This window comes from Rattus rattus, chromosome 9 (genome assembly GCF_011064425.1).
Source record: "Rattus rattus isolate New Zealand chromosome 9, Rrattus_CSIRO_v1, whole genome shotgun sequence".
Taxonomy (NCBI): domain Eukaryota; kingdom Metazoa; phylum Chordata; class Mammalia; order Rodentia; family Muridae; genus Rattus; species Rattus rattus.
This window is the reverse complement of record NC_046162.1, coordinates 56,279,719-56,301,960: the sequence shown is the minus strand read 5'-3', so window position 1 is coordinate 56,301,960 and position 22,242 is coordinate 56,279,719. Positions and strand designations below refer to the sequence as shown.

Here is a 22,242-nt window from a genome sequence, read left to right as displayed (position 1 = left end):
ACTCAAGTAACTTGGGACACAGGCAGAGATCACACCACATGCCTGCTGGCACAGGAGGTTGGTCATTTGTGCTTGAGCTTGGGCAGTGGGGACTCCCAGGCTCGGTTTGGGGATTCGTCACCCACTCCACACTACTAATGCACTTCTCTTGTCTTAGTAAGCTCAGCGAGTTTGTGCCGGGGTGCATTGGGTGGGGTGGGGGTGGAGGGGGTGGAGCGGACAGCGCAGTGTGCACACCATGCAAGGGGGCACACAGCACAGGGTACGACAAAAACCAAAAGGTAAAGTTTCTTTCCATCCAAACAATCTGACTATTTCTTATCATAACTTTCCTGCTTTTGTTAAAATTTTTTTCCAGACTGGCAAAGATTCAGGCAGGGTCCCCTGATGGTAAAAGTTAGATTAAAAAAATATTTATTGATGTTTCTTTTAAAAATGTTTGGTGACCCCAACTAATTCATCCAAAATGCAAACTGTAAACACAACAGCAACAGGTAACAATTGAGTGGGCAGCATACTGAGGAGGACAGACTGGACGAGAGCGCGTGGCAGTGAGCAAGAGAACGGAAGACGGGTGCACAGTGACATACAGTGACGAACTGAGCAGATAAGAAAAGTAATTGTATTTGGACCCCAGTGATTTCAATGCAGCCGCTAAAAAAACCTCTGGGTCAAATCCTAAAACACCAGATGAATGGATGAGCCTTCTTTGTGAGCATGCTCAGCATGTCAGCATGGGAACACGGAAGCCCAGAAGTTGTGTAGGCATCTCCAACGGATGGCTACCATTTCTAGGAGGCAGAAGTTTTCTTTCTGGTCCCTGGATACGTCATATATTGTTCTCCATGCTACCTCTCACCCTGGAGGATCATAGTTATTGTTTCAAACCCCCCACAGAAACCCCCTAACAAAATAAAGAAACCACAGAAGCAGTGACCCTGGACTCTGCTGGAACGCCCCTCCCTCCACCACGGCCTACGACTGCTCCTGGGCATGTCCACCTGGAATGGTCAGGTTTTACCAGTCCACTTGTTACAGCAGTGTGAGCTTCAGTGCCATGGCCACAGCACTACAGCAGATGGGGGTGAGGACGCATGTGCTGTGTATGTGTGGCTCTGGGGATCTGGACGCTGCCCGTGCTTTGTAACCCTTGCCCAGAACGCTGGGGTCGCTTCCACCGGAGAGACTCCACGGTATGTCTAGAAGTGTCATTAAATACTCAGTTCACCAAGGCTGACCCTCCACTGTCATAGGATGATGCAGCATCTGCAGAAGCGCTGTCTGCTGCCCCCTACTGATGGCGGTGGAGTGACAGGGGCGAAGTAGGCGTGGACTTTAATATTGGGTAAATGGGTCTGAAACAAGACGGAAACGTTAATGAGAAAGAGAATGCAATGCTGCTTCTTAGAGAGACCAAGGGGCGGGGCTGGAGGAGGGAGAGCAGGGACGCCAAGCACTCCTAGGATGTAGAGGCCCGGTTGTACTCTGTTCTACAGAGGGAAAGGGAATGAAAACAAATTAATTTCTCATCTTGTCCCAAAGGGATTCCCAGTTAGAAATCCATAGCTGCAAGAAGCTAGACAAATTTAAAACAATTACTTACTCAATCAAAACATATTTCTAGTCTTTATCCGAATACTTACGAGGTTTAAGGCATGGGTTCCTCGTTAAGTGAGGAACCTTTAGGACCTCAGCTTCTTTAGACAACCCTTAATAGCTGAGTAAAAGGGAAAATCAAAAGACCAGTAAACAAAGATGCTCTGGCTAGCCCAAGACTGACTGTCCTGCCGACGGGAGGTCTCAGGAGCCTTTTTCTGTTGTGGGAGGTGGTTGCCACACTGCTGCTCCCACGGCAAGCGTGGAGCTGTGCAGTCTCCAGTCTCCCCTCCTCTCCCTTGTACACACTAGGCAAGCTCTCTGCCGACTGCATCCTCCAGCCTCCTCGTGTGGATGGTGAGCTCACCCCACCATCCAGACTGGTACCTCACCTAGGATCCTCTCCTCAGCCTCCTGAGTATGAGGATGCGTGCGACACCCTGTCAGGCAATTGTTTTTTTTTGTCACTTTTTTTTTCCCTTTAGAATCAAATTCTAGCATGGGAGAGCTTTTTTTTTTTTGTTAGTTTTGTCTGTGCTCTGGGGATTGGAGAAGGCCTGGACACTACCGTCCAGACTTCTTCACTAGGCAAAGGGACACTTTCCTACTAGTTCCACCTGATGTATGGGTGGAGTCTACTATCCAGGGAAACTGCAACAGAGAAAGCATGAGAAATCTGAAAAAAGAAAGGAACAAGTGAGACAAAGAGAGAGAGAGAGAGAGAGAGAGAGAGAGAGAGAGAGAGAGAGAGAGAGAGAAAGTGTGTGTGACAGACAGACGGACGAGGGGGAGGCGGGGCTGGAGAGCAGTGCTCTTTACCCTGAGTCTCTTGATGCCCGCCCGGGTGATCTGCTGGCAGTCATAGAGTTCGATCCGCTCAAGGCTGTGGCAGCTCTTCAAGTGCTCCAGGGATGCATCTGTGATTAGTGGGCAATTGTCCAGCTCAATCACCTCCAGCTGGTCGTGGGCACAGGCCCCATTCCCTAGGTGACGAATCCCGTCATCCGTGATCAGCTCGCAGTGAGAAAGACTCTGCAGCCAAAGAGAGCAAAGATGGACAACCCAGCAGCTTCCGGCATTGTGCTTGCCACAGACTCACGTCAAATCCCAACACAGGCTTTTCTGGTTGGGCCTGGTGAACAGAGCCATCTAGAGCCATTCATGATGGAACAAGTATGCCAATCAGAGCTGACTGACAGCCTTCTGCTCTGAGCATCTATGACTGAGGGATGGACACACACTCACATAGACACACACACACACTCTCACACAGACACACACTCACACACACACGCACTAATTCTGTGAATTGGTGGCATACCCCTTTAATTCCAGCAGAGGCAAAAGGAACTCTTAGGAGTTCAAGGCCAACCTGGTCTACAGAGCAAGTTCCAAGACAGCCAGAGCTGCACAGTAAGATCGTGGTATCAGAAACAAACAAATCCACTCCCCAGATAACACTTTTCTTATCTATAGGACAAAACAGGGCTCAAGCTTTCCATGTACAAACTTTTAGGAAGTCAGAACTAAACACTGACTACCTGACTCGGGGCACAGATGCACACTTAGTGAAGGTGATTTTTATATTGGACACTGGTACTCACACATGACCTGACCCTCAAACAAGAGCCAAGTCAAGAGCCAGACGAATGTGTCCTGGAAACACTGGTTGACTAGTGATGTTCTGCAAATGCACATCACTATATAATCCAGGCTGGCCCCAAACCCCAGGTGATCCTCCTGCCTCAGCCGCCTAAGTGCTGGAATTACAGGCAAAGGCCATTACGCCTCATTTGCAGCATGTCTCAGTTAAATACAGTGACACTTATTTTATTTTTATTATCTCATGGGGCTAGTGAGACGGCTCAGTGGGTGAAAGGATTTGGTTCCAAGCCTGGTGACCTGAGTTTGTTCCCCAGAACCTCCACTGAAGTGCCAGGAGGGCATTAACCCCAGAAAGCTGCTTTCTGACCATGTGTCCACACACGCTGTGTACACACACAGAAGAGAGAGAGATCAATCCCCAGCACCCACATGGTGGCTTACAATGATCTATAACTTCGTTCTAGAGGATCCAATAGGAACAAACATAAATGATGCATATTCACGCGTATGGCAAAAAACATACGCAAAAAGTAAAATAAATAATACTTTTAAATTTATTCAGAAAACTTTTAGAAGTAAAACAGTCAAAGTCAAACTTACCAACACTTGAAGCCGAGGACAGTGTATGGAAAGCTGGATTAATGTGCTATCTGTGATCTAAAAGAACAAGTAAATTTGTTGTAAGTAAAATGATATTAATTTAGATGCAATTCATGAACTAATACTTTATGCAACTCTACTTCTAGTTTGGGCATCATTAAATAAGAGGCCCTTAGGGTTTCAGTCCCACATGCTACATGAGCCAGTAAAAAAAAAAACACTGATCAAAATTTATTTATTTCTCAAACATTTTCCCCCCAGAGATAAGGGTTTCTCTGTGTAGCCCTGGCTGTCCAGAACTCACTCTGTAGACCAGGTTGGCCACAAGAGATCCACCCGTCTGACTCCTGCGTGCTTGATTAAAAGCGTGTGTCTCCACTGGCTGGCTCAGGCATGTTTTATCACTAAGAGACCAGGTGCTTCCGGAGCACCAGTGCTGACTCAGCAGTTGGAAGGACTGGCTATTCTTCCAGAGGACCTGGGTTCAAATCCCAGCACCCATATGGCAGCTCACAACGGTCTGTAGCTCTAGTTCAAGGGAACCTCTTCATTGTGCTTTTGAAAAAAAGATTTGCCTGAATTACCAGAACCTCTCTTCAAATCCCTCTCACCTTTATTTCTACGACACATGGCTCAAGAGGATCTGAAATAAGGTGATCCTAGAGGGGAAACTATCAACTCAGAGGGACCAAGTCTGGAGTAGACACAGCCTTAGCATGACCGAGAGGTGATGGACGGGAGACACTAATTTAAGAGTAAATGGCAGCTGTCACATGGACAATGTGACGGTGTCTGGACAATGCTTTTACAGTGCAAACACCAATTTCTGCTGTGCCTGGAGGTCACCTCGGAAGGTGGAGGAACTGTGTAGGGAAAGGGTTAGGCATTCTGCAGACACGCACTGTTTCTATCACAAACGTGCTGAGAGTAAAACCACACTCTTACCTGCACACATTCTTCTAGGTCCATCTTTTCAAGTTCATGGCAATTCTACAAAGTATAATGCCACATAATTCAGTATAAACTTCTAAAACACTGCTGAATAATAAAACCCCTAACTAAGACTGTACTAAACACAGCAATAAAATCATGGTGGTGCAGTTGTCACCCAGTGCCACCCTATTGTACTTTCTGTTTGCTTTTCAAAAGGGGGTCCTGCTCTGTGGCCCAGGCTGTCATCCGACCCAAGATTCTGCTGCCTCAGTTTCCTCAGGGCTGAGACTGATTATAAGTATACATCGTCTTCCCTGGGTCAATCATACAAATAAACAGGCTCTGGTCACAGCAAAACTCAGTTAGCTCATACTTAGACACTGAACATTTTATAAATCCAGAGTGGGTTGGAGAGATGGCTCAGAGGTTGAGAGCACTGACTGCTCTTCCAGAGGTCCTGAGTTCCATTCCCAACACCCACATGGTGGCTCACAACCATTTGCAATGGGATGTTCTCTTCTGAAGTGTCTAAAGACACCTACAGTGTACTCACATATAAGTAAATAAATCTTTTTTTTAAAGATTTATTCATTTATTATATATAAGTACACTGTAGCTGTCTTCAGATACACCAGAAGAGGGCATCGGATCTCTTTACAGATGGTTATGAGCCACCATGTGGTTGCTGGAATTGAACTCAGGACCTCTGGAAGAGCAGTCGGGTGCTCTTAACTGCTGAGCCATCTCTCCAGCCCCATAAATAAATCTTTAAAAAAATAAATCCAAAGGAGTAATTCTGCTAAAAATTAATACTATACCATAGAGGTTTTTTTTTTTAAAAGAATTATTTATTTTATTTATATTAGCACTATCTTCAGACACTATACAGAAGAGGGCATCAGATCTCATTACAGATGATTTTGAGCCACCATATGGTTGCTGGGAATTGAACTCAGGACCTCAGCCCCAATACTAAAAAGTAGTTCAATAAAAATTACTTTGTTTGAAAGAGAGAAGTTTTATTTGCTTTTTAAGCTAGGCATGATGGCCTTCACCTTATCAGTACTTCATAGATCAGCCTGAAAGCAAATTACACTCCCTTTATTATTTAATACCAACCAAAGTCAACATAATTTAAAATGTTGTTACTGAGCTAGGCTTATCTGAGTTATAAGCCAGCCTGGTCTACAGGAGTTCTAGGACAGCCAGGGCTACAAAACAAAAACACGAACGAAAAAAAAAAAAAAAAAAAAAAAAAAAAAAAAAAACCAAGCAAGCCAGAAAGTGCCCTACTGTACCGTGATTTATATAAACCACAGGAAGTGGTACCATCCCTGGGGAAGACTCTTCTTACCTCTGGTATATTATCAACCAGGCCGGCCTCTCTTTGGACAGTACTCTTGCTCAGTCACACACCAAACAACAGAGGTTACAAAGTACCAGGACATCCCTGTTTCACGTCATTCACTATCTTAATGAAACTGGAGAAATCAAGTCTCAGCAAAGAGCTCTTGCTCTCTGACAGCCGGCCCCCCAGCCCACGCCCGCGAGTGCCAGATGCAGCACAGGTTGTCCTCACACCTACTCCTGCTGACTCTCTCTCTGCTGCTTCCCCTGAAATAATCCTCCCCTCACCCCAACGAAAACAAACACAGAACCCACTATGAAAACCAACTGCAGACCCTTGAGAAACTCTTACCCTGGCCAGGGTAGTAAAGCCCACATCTGTTAACTGGGAACATCTGGCCACTTCTAATATTCTGTTAAAAGAACAAAGTGAAAAGAAAGTTAGGTTTCTGAAACCCGTTTTATTAAAACAGCAGTAATCTGAGAAAGCAATCTTTACTCTCTGACAGCTCATAATACAGAGCGACACCAGTGACCACACAAGTTTGTGCACAGGAGTGACATTTGTGACTACACAAGTTTGTACACAATCTCGTTGTTTTCACGAAGTTATCAAGTCAACACCACACTTGAGGGTGATGCAATCAAAGAATACTGAGGAATAGAACAGAAGCTGGTAGTTAATGCCAAGCTGCATTTTGCTTACCCCCAGAGGGCAGCCTGCTCCTAGAAAACAAAGGAAATGGAGATAAATACTCTAACGTTCCACCTCTTCCGCTGAAGTGACTATATTCTGTCTTTCATGTGGCTCTCAGAGATTTCAACTGCTTTAAAAATGCAAGAGGACTGCTGGAGTACAGGTCTGTCCAAGATGGAACCCTCCACTGGAAGCCGCCTGTCTCCTCCCACAGGCCCCTGGGGTGCGCAGAAGGAAGCCAGGGCGGCAGCCATTCTCCTAGCGAACACTGACCTCACAGCACTCAGGCACAGGACGGGAGACCTGTTGCTCACTGTGTAAGGCCTGGTAATGGCTGTGCTGCATGATGGCACCAAACATCGTCTCCTTAAAACCCTTACAACCAAAGCTCAACAAGTGAGGCCAGAACACAGTAAATCACCATCAAGACCAGAAACCAGTGCTGCAAGGAGCCCAGGTCTGACAAGACAGCCTGCGACCACGCCACGGCACAGCCTGTGACCACGTCACAGCAGAGCCTGGACATCCTCCCAGGGTAAGGGCACACAGGGTGCAGAGCTGAAATTTAAAGTAGGGAGGGCTATCATGACCTGCCTCCCTGAGGAAGAGCTTTACTCTGGACCGAAGGTGATGTTGCCTCGAAAGGAACCTCCACATTTTCAGCCACTGTGGTCGGCCCATCCCCAGGAGAGCAAGGACCAAGTCTTAGATCTGTTGCTTTGTGACTGTTACTATACGTATAGCGTGCCAGGATGCTTGTCTCAGAATCCCTGCTCATGCTCTGACTGCCATGGGCCTTTGAGCAGTCATGGCCCCACCCACCACACACCTTGGCTTTCTCTTCTATGATAGGAAGATAGAACAGTGCTTACATTACAGACCAGCACTGGTAAAGCCCCTAAGTCAATCCCAGACAAGAGCTACAGAGGAACAAAGCTGTTCTAAATGATAAACCTGGTCCGGGATGATGGTGCAATGTGTCTTTATTTCCAGCATTTGGGAAACTAGAGGCAGGTGAATCTCGGAGTTCAAAGCCAGCTTAGTTTACATAGTGAGTTCCAGGACAGCCCACATAATAGGTACCCTGCCTCAAGTTGAATGAATGAATGAATGAATGAATGAATGAATGATAGTAAACACAAGAACTCTGCAGAACTAAAACAAACGCCTATGGATGGGCTTGTGAGATGTGGAGAGAGGAGCTGTGAGAAAGTCTGTCTTCCCACTCTGAGCAGTGAGTGCCCTTGATTCAGGTGCTTTATTTACCACCACAGAACAAAGCCAGCAGGACAACAGCACAAGGGTGGTGTGGTACTGCGGTCTGCTTAAAGGTTCAAAATGCCAAGGGGAAACACAGACCACGGCAGCTTCCTCTTCCCTGGATTTTTTTTTTTTTTTTTTTGAGCTAAATAAACAACGTTTACCTAAGCCGAGGGCAGTTCTGACCTAGAGCGTTCAGGATGGCATCTGTGATGTTGGAGCACCCAGAGGCACAGAGAGACTGCAACTTATGACACCCTCTGCATATGGTGATGAGGCCTTCATCTGTGATTTGCTAGAACACAAGAGTCAGAGGAGTCAATATGCGTTACTTACAGAAAAAAAAAAATCAAACACTTCTGGGAGGCAGCATGTCCACCAGGCACCAAGCCTAGAGGCCGGCCTCTTCCTGCTAGCTCCTGCCGATGCAGGCTGCGGCTATGCTCGCACTCTGTGTGAGCTCTTAACATAAGGATACTGAACATACTTACCACTATAGCTAACATTAATACAGAAAGAAGCCGTGGGTGGCTACAGTCTCAACACAGCATCTGTTTGCTTGTAGTTTTAGAACCAGTATCACAACTTATGCAACAAATAGATGTTTCAAATTCAGATATAAATTAGTATTTTAAATAATTTTGAATTGAAATAACATTTTAAAACCTCAAAAATTATAATTAAGATGTCACAATATGGTATTTGGGCATACACTAATAACCCGAACACTGGATGGACCACTGCAGGAGGATCTTAAGTTCAAGGCCACCCTGGACTACATAATCTGATTGTGCTGCAGCAAAAAATAAATAAATACTAAGAGAGAGACACATAACATCAGTGTGGGTCTCACTGTGGAGCTCAGGCTTGCTTTGAACTCACAGCACTTCTGCTTCATGTTTTAAATGCTGGGATCCCAGGGGAGAATCATTATGCCCGTTTTGTCTGTGAATGGGGTCTAGCAGGTCTAGAACTTCTTACAGAACACAGGCTGGCCTTCCCTTAGGATCTTCTCATCTGCTCAGTGCCGGGGTTATAGGTGTATATCACTATGCCTGTAAGCAACTGCTCTGGATGAAACTTTTGTAACAGTGTTACCGGGAGAAATTACTAATGAAGAAGCATCATGGGAAGGAACACTTACTAAGCAAGTTTGCAAGTTCAAAGTCACCAGCTCAGGGCAGTGTGCACCTATGTACTTGAGAGCTTCATCTTCTAGCTGCAAAGATTAAAAACAAGAGTTTACTACATTGTTTCAAAAGAGAAAAATACTGTACACATTCACCAGTACATTCTCAACAAGGCTAACCAAATTGCAAAGGGAAAAATATCACACCTAATTCCTAGTAGTAGTAACCAGGGTTTTCTAGAAAAAAATGTTTTTTCTGGCCATACCAAATTCTTATTAATATCAAATCTAGGAAAAAGGTTAAGGTTGGGATGTGAGAGTCTAATTATGTTGTTCCGGTTATCCCAGACCCCATATGGACCAGTTCGGCCTGATTGTTCCTCCTTTTCTACTGGGATTACAGGCTTGTGTCATCATGTCTGGGCATGGATTTTATTTCTAGAACATTAAATATTCGTGATACAGTGAGTTAAGACTATAGGCAAAGTAGTTTCAACTGTTTTACACGGCTCTGTTTTCCTTTTTAACGAGCTTTTGGGAGGAGGAGCTGAGAACAGAATGCCCGTGTTTCTTTGCTGCTGGGCATCAGCGGAAGCTCACAGAGCTGGGGCAGATGGTAAGGACGCGCCAGCAATGCATTACAGTCGATGGTTCCCAGGATCCACCAACAACCAGGAGCCCAAGCTGCGGTCCTAAGGCAGCCACACATCCAAGTTCTGTTCCAACAAAGGGATCTTCCCACCATGGCAAACAGCAGAGCATTTTAAATGGAACCCACGGCACAGCTTAAGTGACCACTGAATAAAACAGCAGCCCTAACTCCACCCACTGCGATCACCGCTGCCAACATCATCTGACAGGTCTTTTTAAACAGAGAAATTTAATTTTATTTTTATTGTTACTTTTTTTTCTTATGACACAGCCTTATGATGTAGCCCAGGCTGCCTTTGAACTTATAGGGATCCCCCTGTCTCAGCCTCCCAAATGCTAGGCTTACAGGGATGTACCATCATGCCTGAGTTTGTGAATTTTTTAATGAAAAGAAGTGTTCTTTATACCTGTGAGGTACGGCAGGAGGTAAAATGAACTTTTAAACGTACTTGCCATATGCAGTGCACTTGGAAGGCCTGTGGACAGCTCCTGCTGGTCATGGCCGTGTAAACACCCAGACTGCCCTCTCCACCCACTCAGCTCAAAAACAGGGACAAAGAAACTCTTTCCAGCACAGATAATGGCAAGCATGAGTGTCTCCACTGCCCTTTCCCCCATTTATGCTTTGGTCAGATATTAATTGTCCTCAATTCTAAGCAAACCGTCCTGACTTTTGGAAGCGTGCTTTCACAGTAGCATCTCCAACTGCCACTGTCCCCAGGACAGCCATCTTGGGAAAACCTACAAGAGCTAACGGTTCCTCTGGCTTTCACAAGCACTACACAGAGCATTACCTGAGTGCAGCCTTTTAAGAATAAGGCCTTGAGACCCCCACAGCCTCTCACTAGTGCTTGAATGCCATCCTTGGTTACTTGGTCACACCAGGAGATGTTCAACTGCTCCAACAGTGGACAGCCCTCACTTAGGACAAAACACAATGAGACAAGCATGTCACTCCCAAAGCTGCCACAACCTCATCTTACGGTGGTCATGGAGGACTGTATCGCTGGGCAGGGTTTTACACAACAAGCACAAAGCACACATTGTTTCCCAGATACAGACTAGAAGCTTAAACTTACAGTAACCAACAACCGTTCAGCTTCAAGGTCAGATGTTCTGTCAAGGAATTGAACTAGTATCACAGTTCTATCACACTTTTAAACTTCTATTTAAAAAAAAATCTAAAAGGCTCTCTTATGTGGACTATTCCTAGAGTATTGTTTCTTCAGTCTGACGGAAGGATAGACCGTGTTTAGCCTCTGTGTATAATACCCTGGATCTACCCTGATTTTTTTTCTGCTCTCAATACTGAGGGCTTTCAAACCTTCTATCCCTGTAGACACTGCCTCAACAGTTTGAAGTGCCCTGCTTACAGAAAGTCCTGAGATAAAGTCTAGGTCCGGTTAAGCACATCTTCTCAGGCTCACCTGAGCTGAGCCCACTCCTGGTGCGGCAGTACGGGGCGTGCTTGCCAGTCTTTTTACCTGGGCCTCTGTAAAACTTACAGGCACATCTCAGCCAGATTTCATGGCTATTTCAGGAGTGGCCAGAAACTTACAGACTTTTAAGATTTTTAAAAATCTGTAAATGCTCGTCCTATCCCCTGCATAAAAGCCTTCAATAAGAGATCAACTGTGTGAAAATATCTTATAAATGTTAATGTCACTGAGCCGATGGCAGGCAGTTCAGATATACAGATTGTACTTACGAGGAAGTTCCAAAAGGACCCTTGTTTTACATCATTTATACTAATTCTTTCTCTCTCTTTCTGACATAGGGTCTTGATAAGCAGCCTTGGCTGGCTTAATAAGGCAGCATAATATAAAAAAATTAAGAGCTTAGTTTTTAATGTGTGTAAGCAGAACTAACACACAGAGGTCTAATTAAGAAAGTCTAGTTAAAAAGTAGATTTCTAAAAAAAGTAGATTTCTGGACTAAAGAAATGGCTCAGCAGTTAAGAGCACTGTCTACTCTTCCAGAGGTCCTGAGTTCAATTCCCAGCAACCACATGGTGGCTCACAACCATCTGTAATGGGATCCGATGCCCTCTTCTGGCCTGCAGGCAGAATGTTGTATACATAACAAATAAATCTTTTTTTTTTATTATTTATTTATTATATATTATGATTACACTGTCACTATCTTCAGACACACCAGAAGAGAGCATCAGATCTCATTTCAGATGGTTGTGACCACCATGTGGTTGCTGGGATTTGAACTCAGGACCTCGGGAAGAGCAGTCGGTGCTCTTAACCACTGAGCCATCTCTCCAGCCCAACAAATAAATCTTAAAGGCAAAAAAAAAAAAGTAGATTTCCAAAGGCAATGAGTATTTCTCTCTTCTAAAATACACTTTTATTTGGGAAGTAAAAGCATGTGTTTCAGAAGTTCAAGGCCAGCCTGGAATGAATGAATGAATGAATACCCCCCACCCCGGTCATGCTTGATAACACTCTAATCCCAGCTACCTGAGAGGCTGAGGACCATAAATTCAAAGCCTTCCTGGTCTACAGGCCAACTGGTGTATGCAGTGAGACATTACTAAAAATGAGAAGACAAAACAAAACAAAAGCCCCCAGAACTCTGGAGGCAGAGGCAGGCGTAACTCTTGAGTTCAAGGCTATCTTGGTCTGCAGAGTGAGTTCAGAGATTGACTGACTGACTGACTGACTGACTGACTGGCTGGCTGACTGACTGACTGACTGACTGACTGACTGACTGACTGACTGGCTGACTAGCTGACTGGCGGCTCGAGCTGCTGTGCACTCCCATCTAAGTACTGTTTATCTTCTGGACGTGGTCACTCAGTCCAGGCTGGCCTTGAACTGATGATCCTCCTGCCCCAGCTGTCCAAGTGCTGCGGTTACTGACGTGAACAACCCTAGCTCTAATGTACTTAACTACGAGAGTGCGGAGCACGGCTGCCTCGTGTCACTACTACAGGTATGGCAGGCGGAAGCCCACAAAGGCCTTCAGGTCAGGCTTCAGCGTCTCATGCAGTCCTAGTAACAATGCAGCTGTAAGGTGACCAGGAAAAGCTCTTTGGAGCGCTGTTCAGTCAAAGCTGTCGGACAATGGCCTGGCTACAGGCTCCGTTTTAACCACTAAGCCGTACTGCACATGCTGTCTTCTTTTTCAAAGGGCAGTCCTTTATGGACATCTAGCTGATCTTAGCTGATAACCAGTTCTGCTCTGTTCAAAAGTCTTAGTTATCTCTGGATACTTCGTATTAACGTTGCCTGTGATTTTAATGTGAGCAGGGGCAGGAAAAGGTGCCCCGGGACTACAGGACACACCCATGAAACATCGCTGCCTTCAATTCCAGCTGTTATCAGTTATTTTTGTCAAATATGTAGCACTAGGCATACTATTATAAGAAATTACCTCAGAGCTTTGAGAGACATGTTTGTTATTGATGTACAGGAAGCCAAGTCGAGGTGCCTGAGTTTGGAGCAGAATTTGCTAAGGCTAGTGCAGGTGCTGCAGAGAGAAGGGGGTGGGGGAGAACACACATTTGAAATAAGAACACATCTGCGCACCGAGATGCTCGGCAAGGAAACGCGCCGGCCATGCAACCTGACCGATCATGTCAGTCACGCCCCGCCCCAAAAGCGGTCTTCTGACCTAACACTTGAGCCGTCACACTTGTGCTGTAGAAATTGCATGGCTGCACTCCCAGTCACTTAAAAATAATAAAATTTAAGAAAGGTACTTGATGAAATATATGCAAGCTCAACAACTTAAATTTTTAGTGCATCACACACCTTTCTCAATAAATATGCATGTGTGTATCAGAACTGTAAAATTTTCATAGCATCCCCAAAGCAGCCCACAACACATGACAGTAGCATTTGACTCCCAACTGGAAACACTGTGAGCGAGGGATCGCGTGCTGGATGAGTGCTAAGAAGCTCGCACTTGCTTGATGAACCCATGCATGCCAGAGGCCCAGCTCTAAAAGCTCTGCTTCGGCCTGCACTCCACCCTCTCTCATGAAAACGCTGTGCAGGGCAGAAACGAAAGGGCTGGACTTTATAAGGCACACAAAGGAAGGTCAGGAACTGGGGTGTGAGAGAGAAATTAAAGCACCGCTGTGCTGTACAGGAGTAAGAGGTCAACCCCCGATCTCACACGCGCTCAACAAGCTCTCACCACTGGGATGTATCCTGCACCCTAAATACATTTAACTTAAGACTTTCATTTATTATTGTATGTGCTTATGATGTGTGTGTGTATACATGTGTTGTACCCTACAGCCCACATGTAGAGGTCGGAGGACAACTTTCAGGGGTTGGTTTTCCCCCTGCGTCATGGTTTCTGGGGATCAAGTTATCAGGCTTGCCCAACCATGCTGGGCCCATACATTTTTAAAAAATATAATCTTGGGACTGGAGAAATGGTTCAGCAGTTAAAAACACTGGCTGCTGTTCTAGAGGACCAGGTTTCCGTTCCCAGCACCTACTCCCAAATGTCTGTAACACCAGTTCCAGGGGTTCGGATCCCGCTTCAGGCCTCCACAGGCACCAGGTTCAAATGTGGCATACGCACAAACAAAACGCCCATAAGAGTAAACACAAGCTCATAATTTGGTCTTCAGAATAAAACTGGCTTAGAACTGGATCAAATGCTTGAAATTTTGTTTCTTTTTGTTTTTGGAGACAGGGAATCTCTGTGTATTCCTGGCTCACTTGGAACTCATTTGTAGACCAGGTTGACCTGGAACTCAGAGATCTACCTGCCTCTGCCTCCCTAGTGCTGGGATTAAAAGTGTGACCACCACTGCATGGTGAGCCTGCATGTTTGAGCAGCCAGAATCCCCTTAGACCTCTAGTTGGTTCACCACACTCTGGCCTCAGCAAGGCTTCTTTGTCATTTTATTAGCCTGTGCATATTTTGGTCCCTTGATAGAATGCTGCTCTCCACGGCACAGAGAACCCTTGTCCTGATACCAGGCCACTCCATGGGGCTGGTGCTTGCTGTGTGTGTTGGAGAAAGTCATGGGTTTTAGGAAATTTCACCATGTCTGCAGGTTTACTATCAGAAAGAGAATGGGCAGAAATGGAATCATAGAGACTTTTCTTTCTTTTTTTTTTCAGAGCTGGGGCCCGAACCCAGGGCCTTGCGCTTGCTAGGCAAGCGCTCTACCACTGAGATAAATCCCCAACCCCTATTTACTTCTTTAGTAGAGACTCTAACTGACCTATCTCATCCAGATGCAGGGGCTGATGGTGTTCCTCCTCAGCGGCTTCCTTTCTTCTTGACTGCATCTTACTTCTTTCCATTGAGTGTTCTACCCATGTAAGCACAGCCTGCTTGTTATGTAGACAGCCCACATGTGGGCTTGAGAGGACATTCGAAGTCCGGCTCTTTGCAAGGATCTTTTTCTTGTGTACTTTTCTATAGGCCTAAGCTCCACCAACCAGGCGTATGTGGCTACCCTGTGTTCATTCTGACCTCTGCTGCCTGTGAACACAGCCTTTGGCCAACATAGGATACGTGAGGTTTCTTTTCTTAGGTTTATTTTTATTTTATGTGTAAGTCTGACTGTGAGTGCAGCGTGTGCATGCCTGGTTGTCCAGAGGCCAGAAGAGGGCGCCATATCTCCTGGAGCTGGAATTACTGAAGGAAGTGAGCTGCAAGTGAGGTAAACTGAGTCTGGGACCTAAGCCCTGAGCTCTCTCCAGACCAGAGAAGATGCCTGGGTGTGTCTCACTGCCTGTTATAACCAGAGTCTCAGTGACCCCCAGCCTCAGGCTAACCTGTGCCGTTTCAAATCAAGTGAGCCCACCTAGGAGGCAGCTCAAGCTGCTTCGGTCTACCTAGACCGTGTTTATTGATTGCTGAGAACTTCTCACGGGATGGGTGAGCCGGGAGCCTCAGGCAAGAATTCCACGACTTAGCCAGGTAGCGGTGGCGGCCACACACACCTTAACCCCAGCACTCGGTCTGCAGTCCACAGCTGGGTCTACAGTTTTGTCTACAAAAATTTGGGTTTGATTTTCAGTATTAAGAATAAAAAGGCCTTGGTCATTAAGATGTAAATCTAGTCTAAAATATTTACAGATTAAATACCATGCCCCTTTTTCTTACAAGTACTGACAGAGTCAGAGAGGAGAAATCAGAAGGAGCCAGTGACCCAGGTAAGAATGGCCACAAAGGGGTTGGGGATTTAGCTCAGTGGTAGAGCGCTTGCCTAGGAAGCACAAGGCCCTGGGTTCAATCCCCAGCTCCGAAAAAAAGAACCAAAAAAAAAAAAAAAAGAATGGCCACAAAGTGTGACGAGCTCAAGCGGGGCGATGGGCTCAGTGCTCAGAGCACACGATAAACACACCAGGCCACGGGTGTTACCTCAGGGATTGTGTTAACCTTTTATCTTATGAGTGGCAGGCAACAGTCATTTTCCTTGAATAGCACCAGCCATTCAGGTTTATGTTTATGGCTTTAATCACTTATACAGTTGCCTGCCGTGTGGCTTTTGATTATTAGCCTGTCAGCATGGACATTAGCCGTAGTTGTAAGGTGCACTTAAATATTCCAGATGAATGAGTTCCAAGGAAGCCTTTATTCCACTTCTACCTTCACGACTTTCCCCTCAGCCTTTTCTTCTAGGACTGGGGATGTAGCTCAGAGGTATAGTCCAAGGCCTGTGCTCACCCCTTAGCATCATAAGCCACACAAAAACAGTCATTCATTAAGGACACTTAATTCAACGTGTTCAGGAGAGTATAGTCAAGGCTAGAGTAGGGCAGACTATGGACTGGTGATATTGTCTCAAGTCCATACTCACGCGTCTGTCGTCTTCGTACATCCGTTGAGACTTAGTACTTCAATATTCCTACAGTTTTGTGCAAAGGTCCTTTATGGGGAAAAAAGTTAAAGGTTATAAATAAGTTGTGTAAAACTTTAGATATAAAAAAAGACATAAGATAATGCTGCTGTTGATACCTATGATGCCATAATATGTAAAATCTATGACTGGTTTGAGCTCTCCTTTCTAGGATAGAGACCCTAAGACGTCTGTAATTTCCTGAGGAACAGGTGTGAGTTTTGTTTGTCCTCATCTTTTGAATAATGGGACCAGAGCTGCTGGGGTGGTGTCCTGGGAAGGCGGTATACCAACTCCACAAGGACAGGTATTCCAGTCTTCAGACACTTCTCAACCCTGCCCTTCCACACTTCCTCTAGCTACTAACTCGTGTGCTTAATAGTGAGCTGTTTATAGTACCCAAAGCTTTCCTGAATTACTGGACTCATGCTAGCAAACTAGAAAATTTGGGAGGAGTCATGATAACACCTGATTATAAAATAATCATCCAGATAAGTGCAGAGCAACTGGGACTTGCAACTGGCATCTGAGTAGGGGCTAACTATGGCACTGGGCGCTGGCCTGCAGGGCTGAGCCGACTCTGGACAGCTGTGCTGGCAGTGAACGGAAATAGCCAGTCTGCAGAATCAAAGAACTGCTGGGAACAAGAAAAACCAACTTTTATATCTGTGAGTGAGGTGTGAATTCAACACAAAGTAGCTGGTGGTCTAAAGAGATTAGTCCCCACAGACTGTTCTTTTTGTTCTTTTGTTCTGGTTGTTTTGTTTTTGAGACAGGGTTTCTGTGTATCCCTAGCTGTCCTGGAACTCCCTCTCTCTGCAGACCAAACTGGTCTTGCATTCAGAGACCTCTGCCTGCCTCTGCCGTCACAGTGCTGGGATCAAAGGCATGCGCCACCTCCCAGGCTGCACAGACCGCTCTTTAAAACTGTAAATTTAGCTTTCTTCCTTAAGTGTTCTCAGAAGGGTCTCACTGTGTAGCCCTGGCTGATGTTGAACTTGCAATCCCCCTGCCTTAACCTTGCAATTTCTCAGATTAAACATTGATCTTTATGGCAACAAAAGCTGAAAATGACTTTATCTTTGACTTAATCAAAGTCTACACACCAACTCAAGGTCCCCAGAGAACTACTTTAGTGTGGAGCGTTTGAAATCTCATCTCTGTCCTGTATTTGCTGTGTAGCCGTCTCCTGCGTGGTCACACTGCACAGTGCAATCAGTAGGACATGCTAGAAATTTGTTATAACCAATGTACACGCTTGCATTTTTAACAGCTTAGAAATTCAAAAACTACTTAGTGTTTGGCCTTTTCTGAGTGAGCTGGTGTTGTTCTTTACTTCGATCTATGAGACTGGAAGTCACTCCTTAAGGTTTTCTTCTTACCTCAGTGCATTGTCTCCTACTCCGAGACACCCACGAAGACTTAACTTCCGTAAAAAGCCTCCGCATCGTTTAGAAATATTTTCCACTACCCGGCCCTATGAAGAGACAGTTAAGCAAAAAGACAGCTTATGTTACTTCTTTTGACAAGAATACATGCTCATTTAAAAAAACAAAAACAAAACAAACAGCAGGTTATAAACAGAAAGAAAGGCTTTTAAGTAGGAGAATTCTAAGAACATGCTGCTGCGTGACCCCGTGAGTCACGTTTGTGACATCCATCCATCCACGGGATCAGAGAAGTGTGAACGCAGTACAACGTTAATGAGCTCTGTTGTGACTTTTCAGATTTAATTTTAATATGAGTGAGCAGGCTGCACGTATGCCTATGCATGCACGACATGTCCGTGGTGTCCGCCACAGGGAACCCGATCCTCTGGAACTGGAGCTACAGACGGTTGTGAGCCGCCATGTGGGTGATGGGAATTGAAACCAGGGTCCTCTTGAAAAGCAGCCAGTCCTCTTAACCGCTGAGCCATTTTCTTTAGCTCTATTTCTGCTGTTGACTTCGAGATGTGTCTCCTGTACCCAAGGCTAGTTGACTACTATGTGGCTGAGGGTGAATTTGAAGTCCGTGTGGTATACACACATGTGCAGGTCTAGAGGCTGTTGGGATGCCCGTCTTCTAGAACTGATTCTTCAGTCTATGTTTTGAAATAGGGCTTCTCTCTGAACAGAGCTTCTCTGTGGTAGACTGGCTGGCTAGCGAGCGTCTAGGATGTATCTGTCTCTATCTCCCTCCCTAGGTTCTGGAGTTAAGGGATGAACCTCCATCCCTGACCTATACACAGGTGCTGGGGATCTCAAAACCCCTGGCCTTGCACTTGTTTCTGCTCTTCTGAACTTTATCTCCCTGTGCTGGGGTCAGAGGTGTGTGCATGCCTGGCTGCCATTATACTTTTCTACTCAGAGGAAACTAACAGGCTATACTAAAAGATTAAATGAGAAAAAAGGACAGCACGGAAGAAAATTGTCCCCCATTAGTAAAAACAATTTAATAGTCTTAATCATCTCTATTTTTGTTCCCCCGAGAATCAAAACACACACCAAGAATAAACACAAATACCACCCCCAACAAGTTTAAGCCTACTTACTGTAAATAAATATAAAAACTACAAAAGAAGACCTTTGTTCTCAGGAGTAATGTTACTAAGAAGTTAGTGTTATTCCAGGGAACTAATTCCACTTATCCTGGAAAACTGAAGGAAAAGCCGGGGGAGAGAAGCAGGCCAGTCAGGAGAGTGGCCTGTCAAGCTCCAGGCCCTGGGTCTGAGTCCTAGCATCGGCTTCCCAAACCTGAGAGACTCTGTTGTTGTCTTGTGTTGTGTTTCACTACACAGCCAGGCTGGTCTCCAGCTCACACTGATCTGCCTGACTCTGCTGAGGTTAAAGACCTGGGCTGCCACACCTAGCTAAGAAAATCCTCTTGGGAACATGGAGGCTTCAGTGGTACCAAAACTATTAACTTCTTTAATGGAAAAAGATTTCTATGGCTAGGACTAACGCTGTAACCACTAATTAAACAAATGGGACCACACACCACGGAGTCATACCTCCATGTCCCTCCACACACCACGGAGTCATACCTCCATGTCCCTCCACACACCACGGAGTCATACCTCCATGTCCCTCCACACACCACGGAGTCATACCTCCATGTCCCTCCACACACCACGGAGTCATACCTCCATGTCCCTCCACACACCACGGAGTCATACCTCAATGTCCCTCTGGAAATCGAACAGGTCTATCCGTTGCCAGTTACTGCCATCCAGAGCTAGGACATTCCAGGCCTGTTTTGAATAAAAAGAGAGAATGAACACAGGTCGAAATGAAAACAGAAACTGTAATATTTAAGTTCACAATTCAACCAACAAATAATTGAGATTGATCAAAAATTTCCTCAGTTCCTGCAACTGTCTCTGCCCACGAGACCTGCATGGGGGCAGTGCAGCTCTGGGGGGGGCAGTGGCAGAAGCCTGCAGCAGGTATTTCCCAAACTGTTTTCCTCATGATCGATGCTTCATAAATGATCAATATTCTGTCCAACCTGACTCAGGGACAATTTTATTTTATTGTTTGTCTCACTGGAGATCAAACCCAGGGCCTTATACGTGGTAGGCAAGAACCATACAGCCGAGCTGCAGCCCTAGTTGTTTGTTTTAGGGCTTACTGTGCAGGCCCCATCAGCCTCAACTCCTGATCTCCTGCTTCGGCCTCACTAGTCCCGGTGCCAGGCCCAGGCCTCTGTGGTAATTTAAAAGCTACAAACTTAAAACGACGGTCATGTCTCTTCGATGAACTGGAGGCAGCAAGAACAACACTTGCTAAGCTAGCTTTCAGGACGGGGTGAGGCCACGTCAGTAGGAGCCTGTGTATCACTTGGCTTTTTTTCATTTGGCATTTTAAACCCCTTAAAAGCTTCCTTTAATTATGTAAAAAAAGCCACACATTGTTCAGAACAATATATGTTCTTCTGTATGAATTATTTCCCTATGTAGCTTAGTGTACTCAACCCAAGATGTTCAAGGACCAGGACAGAGGTCTGGGCCGTCACACCCAGCTCTAGAGTATTCTTCATCGCGACAAACTTTAAAAGCAATCTAATGAAGGTTATGCTTTCTGTGACAAAACAATTTTTTGAGACTGTAGCAGTGGGTGACTGGGAACTCTTAGAGACCTCTCAGCCTCTGCCTCCAACGTGACAGGATTAAGGGTTTGGGCCACTATTTCCCACTTTTCTTCAAGATTTCCAAAACCAAATTCTGGATATTCTGAGAAACCCAAGGGTAACTGTCATATGACCAGCAGGAAACATGTCAGGGATGGGGAAGCAAGCAGGTGTGCTTTCACTGTGGTTTCTCATGTGGTCAATGCTACCTTTCTCTTTGTGGCTTCAGATTCTTCCAGTGTTTTGTTTTTGTGTTTTTGTTTTAAATAGTTAACCATGGGAAGCTAACAAATAAAACTCTAAAAACCACATGTTTAAGAGAGTCTGGGCTAAATATATCTCTGATTGTGTGCTAGTCCTTGCCAGGTTCTTCACTGAGCAGGAAACATGCAGAACTCAGCCTAAAATTAGGAATGACAGGTTCCTCCTTAGAGTCTGAATTAAAACAAAACAAAACAAAACAAAAAAACAAAACAAAACAAAACCCCTCAAAGTACTGGCAGTGTGTCTCCGTGTCAGGCCTGGCCTACCTTATGCCTGGCCCTAGACTCAATCCCAGCACCACAAGAGCAAATGTCTCCTTCCCAACACGATCCACAAGTATCAGAACGACAGAATACCAAGAGGCACTAACAGTTCAGGTTTAATGAGATCTGGCACAGCTCCCTGCCTTCCTTAAGAGAAAATCACAATTGAAGATTACTGTGAACGCCCCTGGATGACGGTTTTGGTTGATAAGGAGCCAGACAGGAAAATGTGCTCACTTGTAAGAACTGTACATAAAGACCATACAGTTACCAGGACAAAAACAGCGTAAAGAAATCACAACACTGCTTACTGTTTCCAACATGGTGGGCATGCAAGTAAGTAGAGCTTTTAGCACAGAAAAGTTATTTTAAATTACCAGAGAGGGGAATTTCTACATGAAGGTTTTGGTTTCTCGAATATAGTGGCAGTAGGCGTTATATTAGTGGTCTGAAGAGACACTTGGGTCCATCCAAAACGGAAACTGTACCTCATGTGAACCTCCCACATGCTGGCTACTCTGGAGCTTTTTCTCCCCTTATTTTGAAGAGAAGACTATATGGAGACAACATGAGAATGGGATACACGAGAGTCTTTAATACATGCATGTGCATGTCTATACGCGTGAACTCTAAGGGGCTGGAGAGATGGCTCAATGGTTAAGAGCACTGGCTGCTCTTCCAGGGGTCCTGAGTTCAATTCCAAGTAACCACATGGTGGCTCACAACCATCTGTAATGGGATCTGCTGCCCTCTTCTGGTGTGTGTGAGGACAGCCAGTGTACTCACATAAATACATAAATCTTATAAAAAAATGAACTATAAGATGAGTAAAATAAGATTTCCTTAATGAGCAGAGTCAAGACGTTGAATATAAAGTATGCCTTCTGTTTGTATTGTGCAAATATTAGGAACAGTGCATAAAACAGAATTCGATCATAGAATGACATGTCACGGATGGGGT

The 22,242-nt window shown here is 45.3% G+C and overlaps 1 protein-coding gene across 1 annotated transcript in view; it reads right to left on the bottom strand.

The window, feature by feature from the left end:
• Positions 1 to 391: 391 nt before the first annotated feature.
• Fbxl20 (F-box and leucine rich repeat protein 20) overlaps positions 392 to 22,242 on the bottom strand; it is a 57,578-nt gene continuing 35,727 nt past the window's right edge. The window contains 12 exon segments of the mRNA XM_032911756.1: positions 392 to 1,355; positions 2,416 to 2,628; positions 3,802 to 3,858; positions 4,747 to 4,791; positions 6,434 to 6,494; positions 8,203 to 8,333; positions 9,183 to 9,257; positions 10,613 to 10,739; positions 13,203 to 13,298; positions 16,606 to 16,674; positions 18,027 to 18,121; positions 19,802 to 19,876. Coding sequence (XP_032767647.1) covers positions 1,248 to 1,355; positions 2,416 to 2,628; positions 3,802 to 3,858; positions 4,747 to 4,791; positions 6,434 to 6,494; positions 8,203 to 8,333; positions 9,183 to 9,257; positions 10,613 to 10,739; positions 13,203 to 13,298; positions 16,606 to 16,674; positions 18,027 to 18,121; positions 19,802 to 19,876 — 1,152 coding nt within the window. The 3' untranslated portion in view covers positions 392 to 1,247.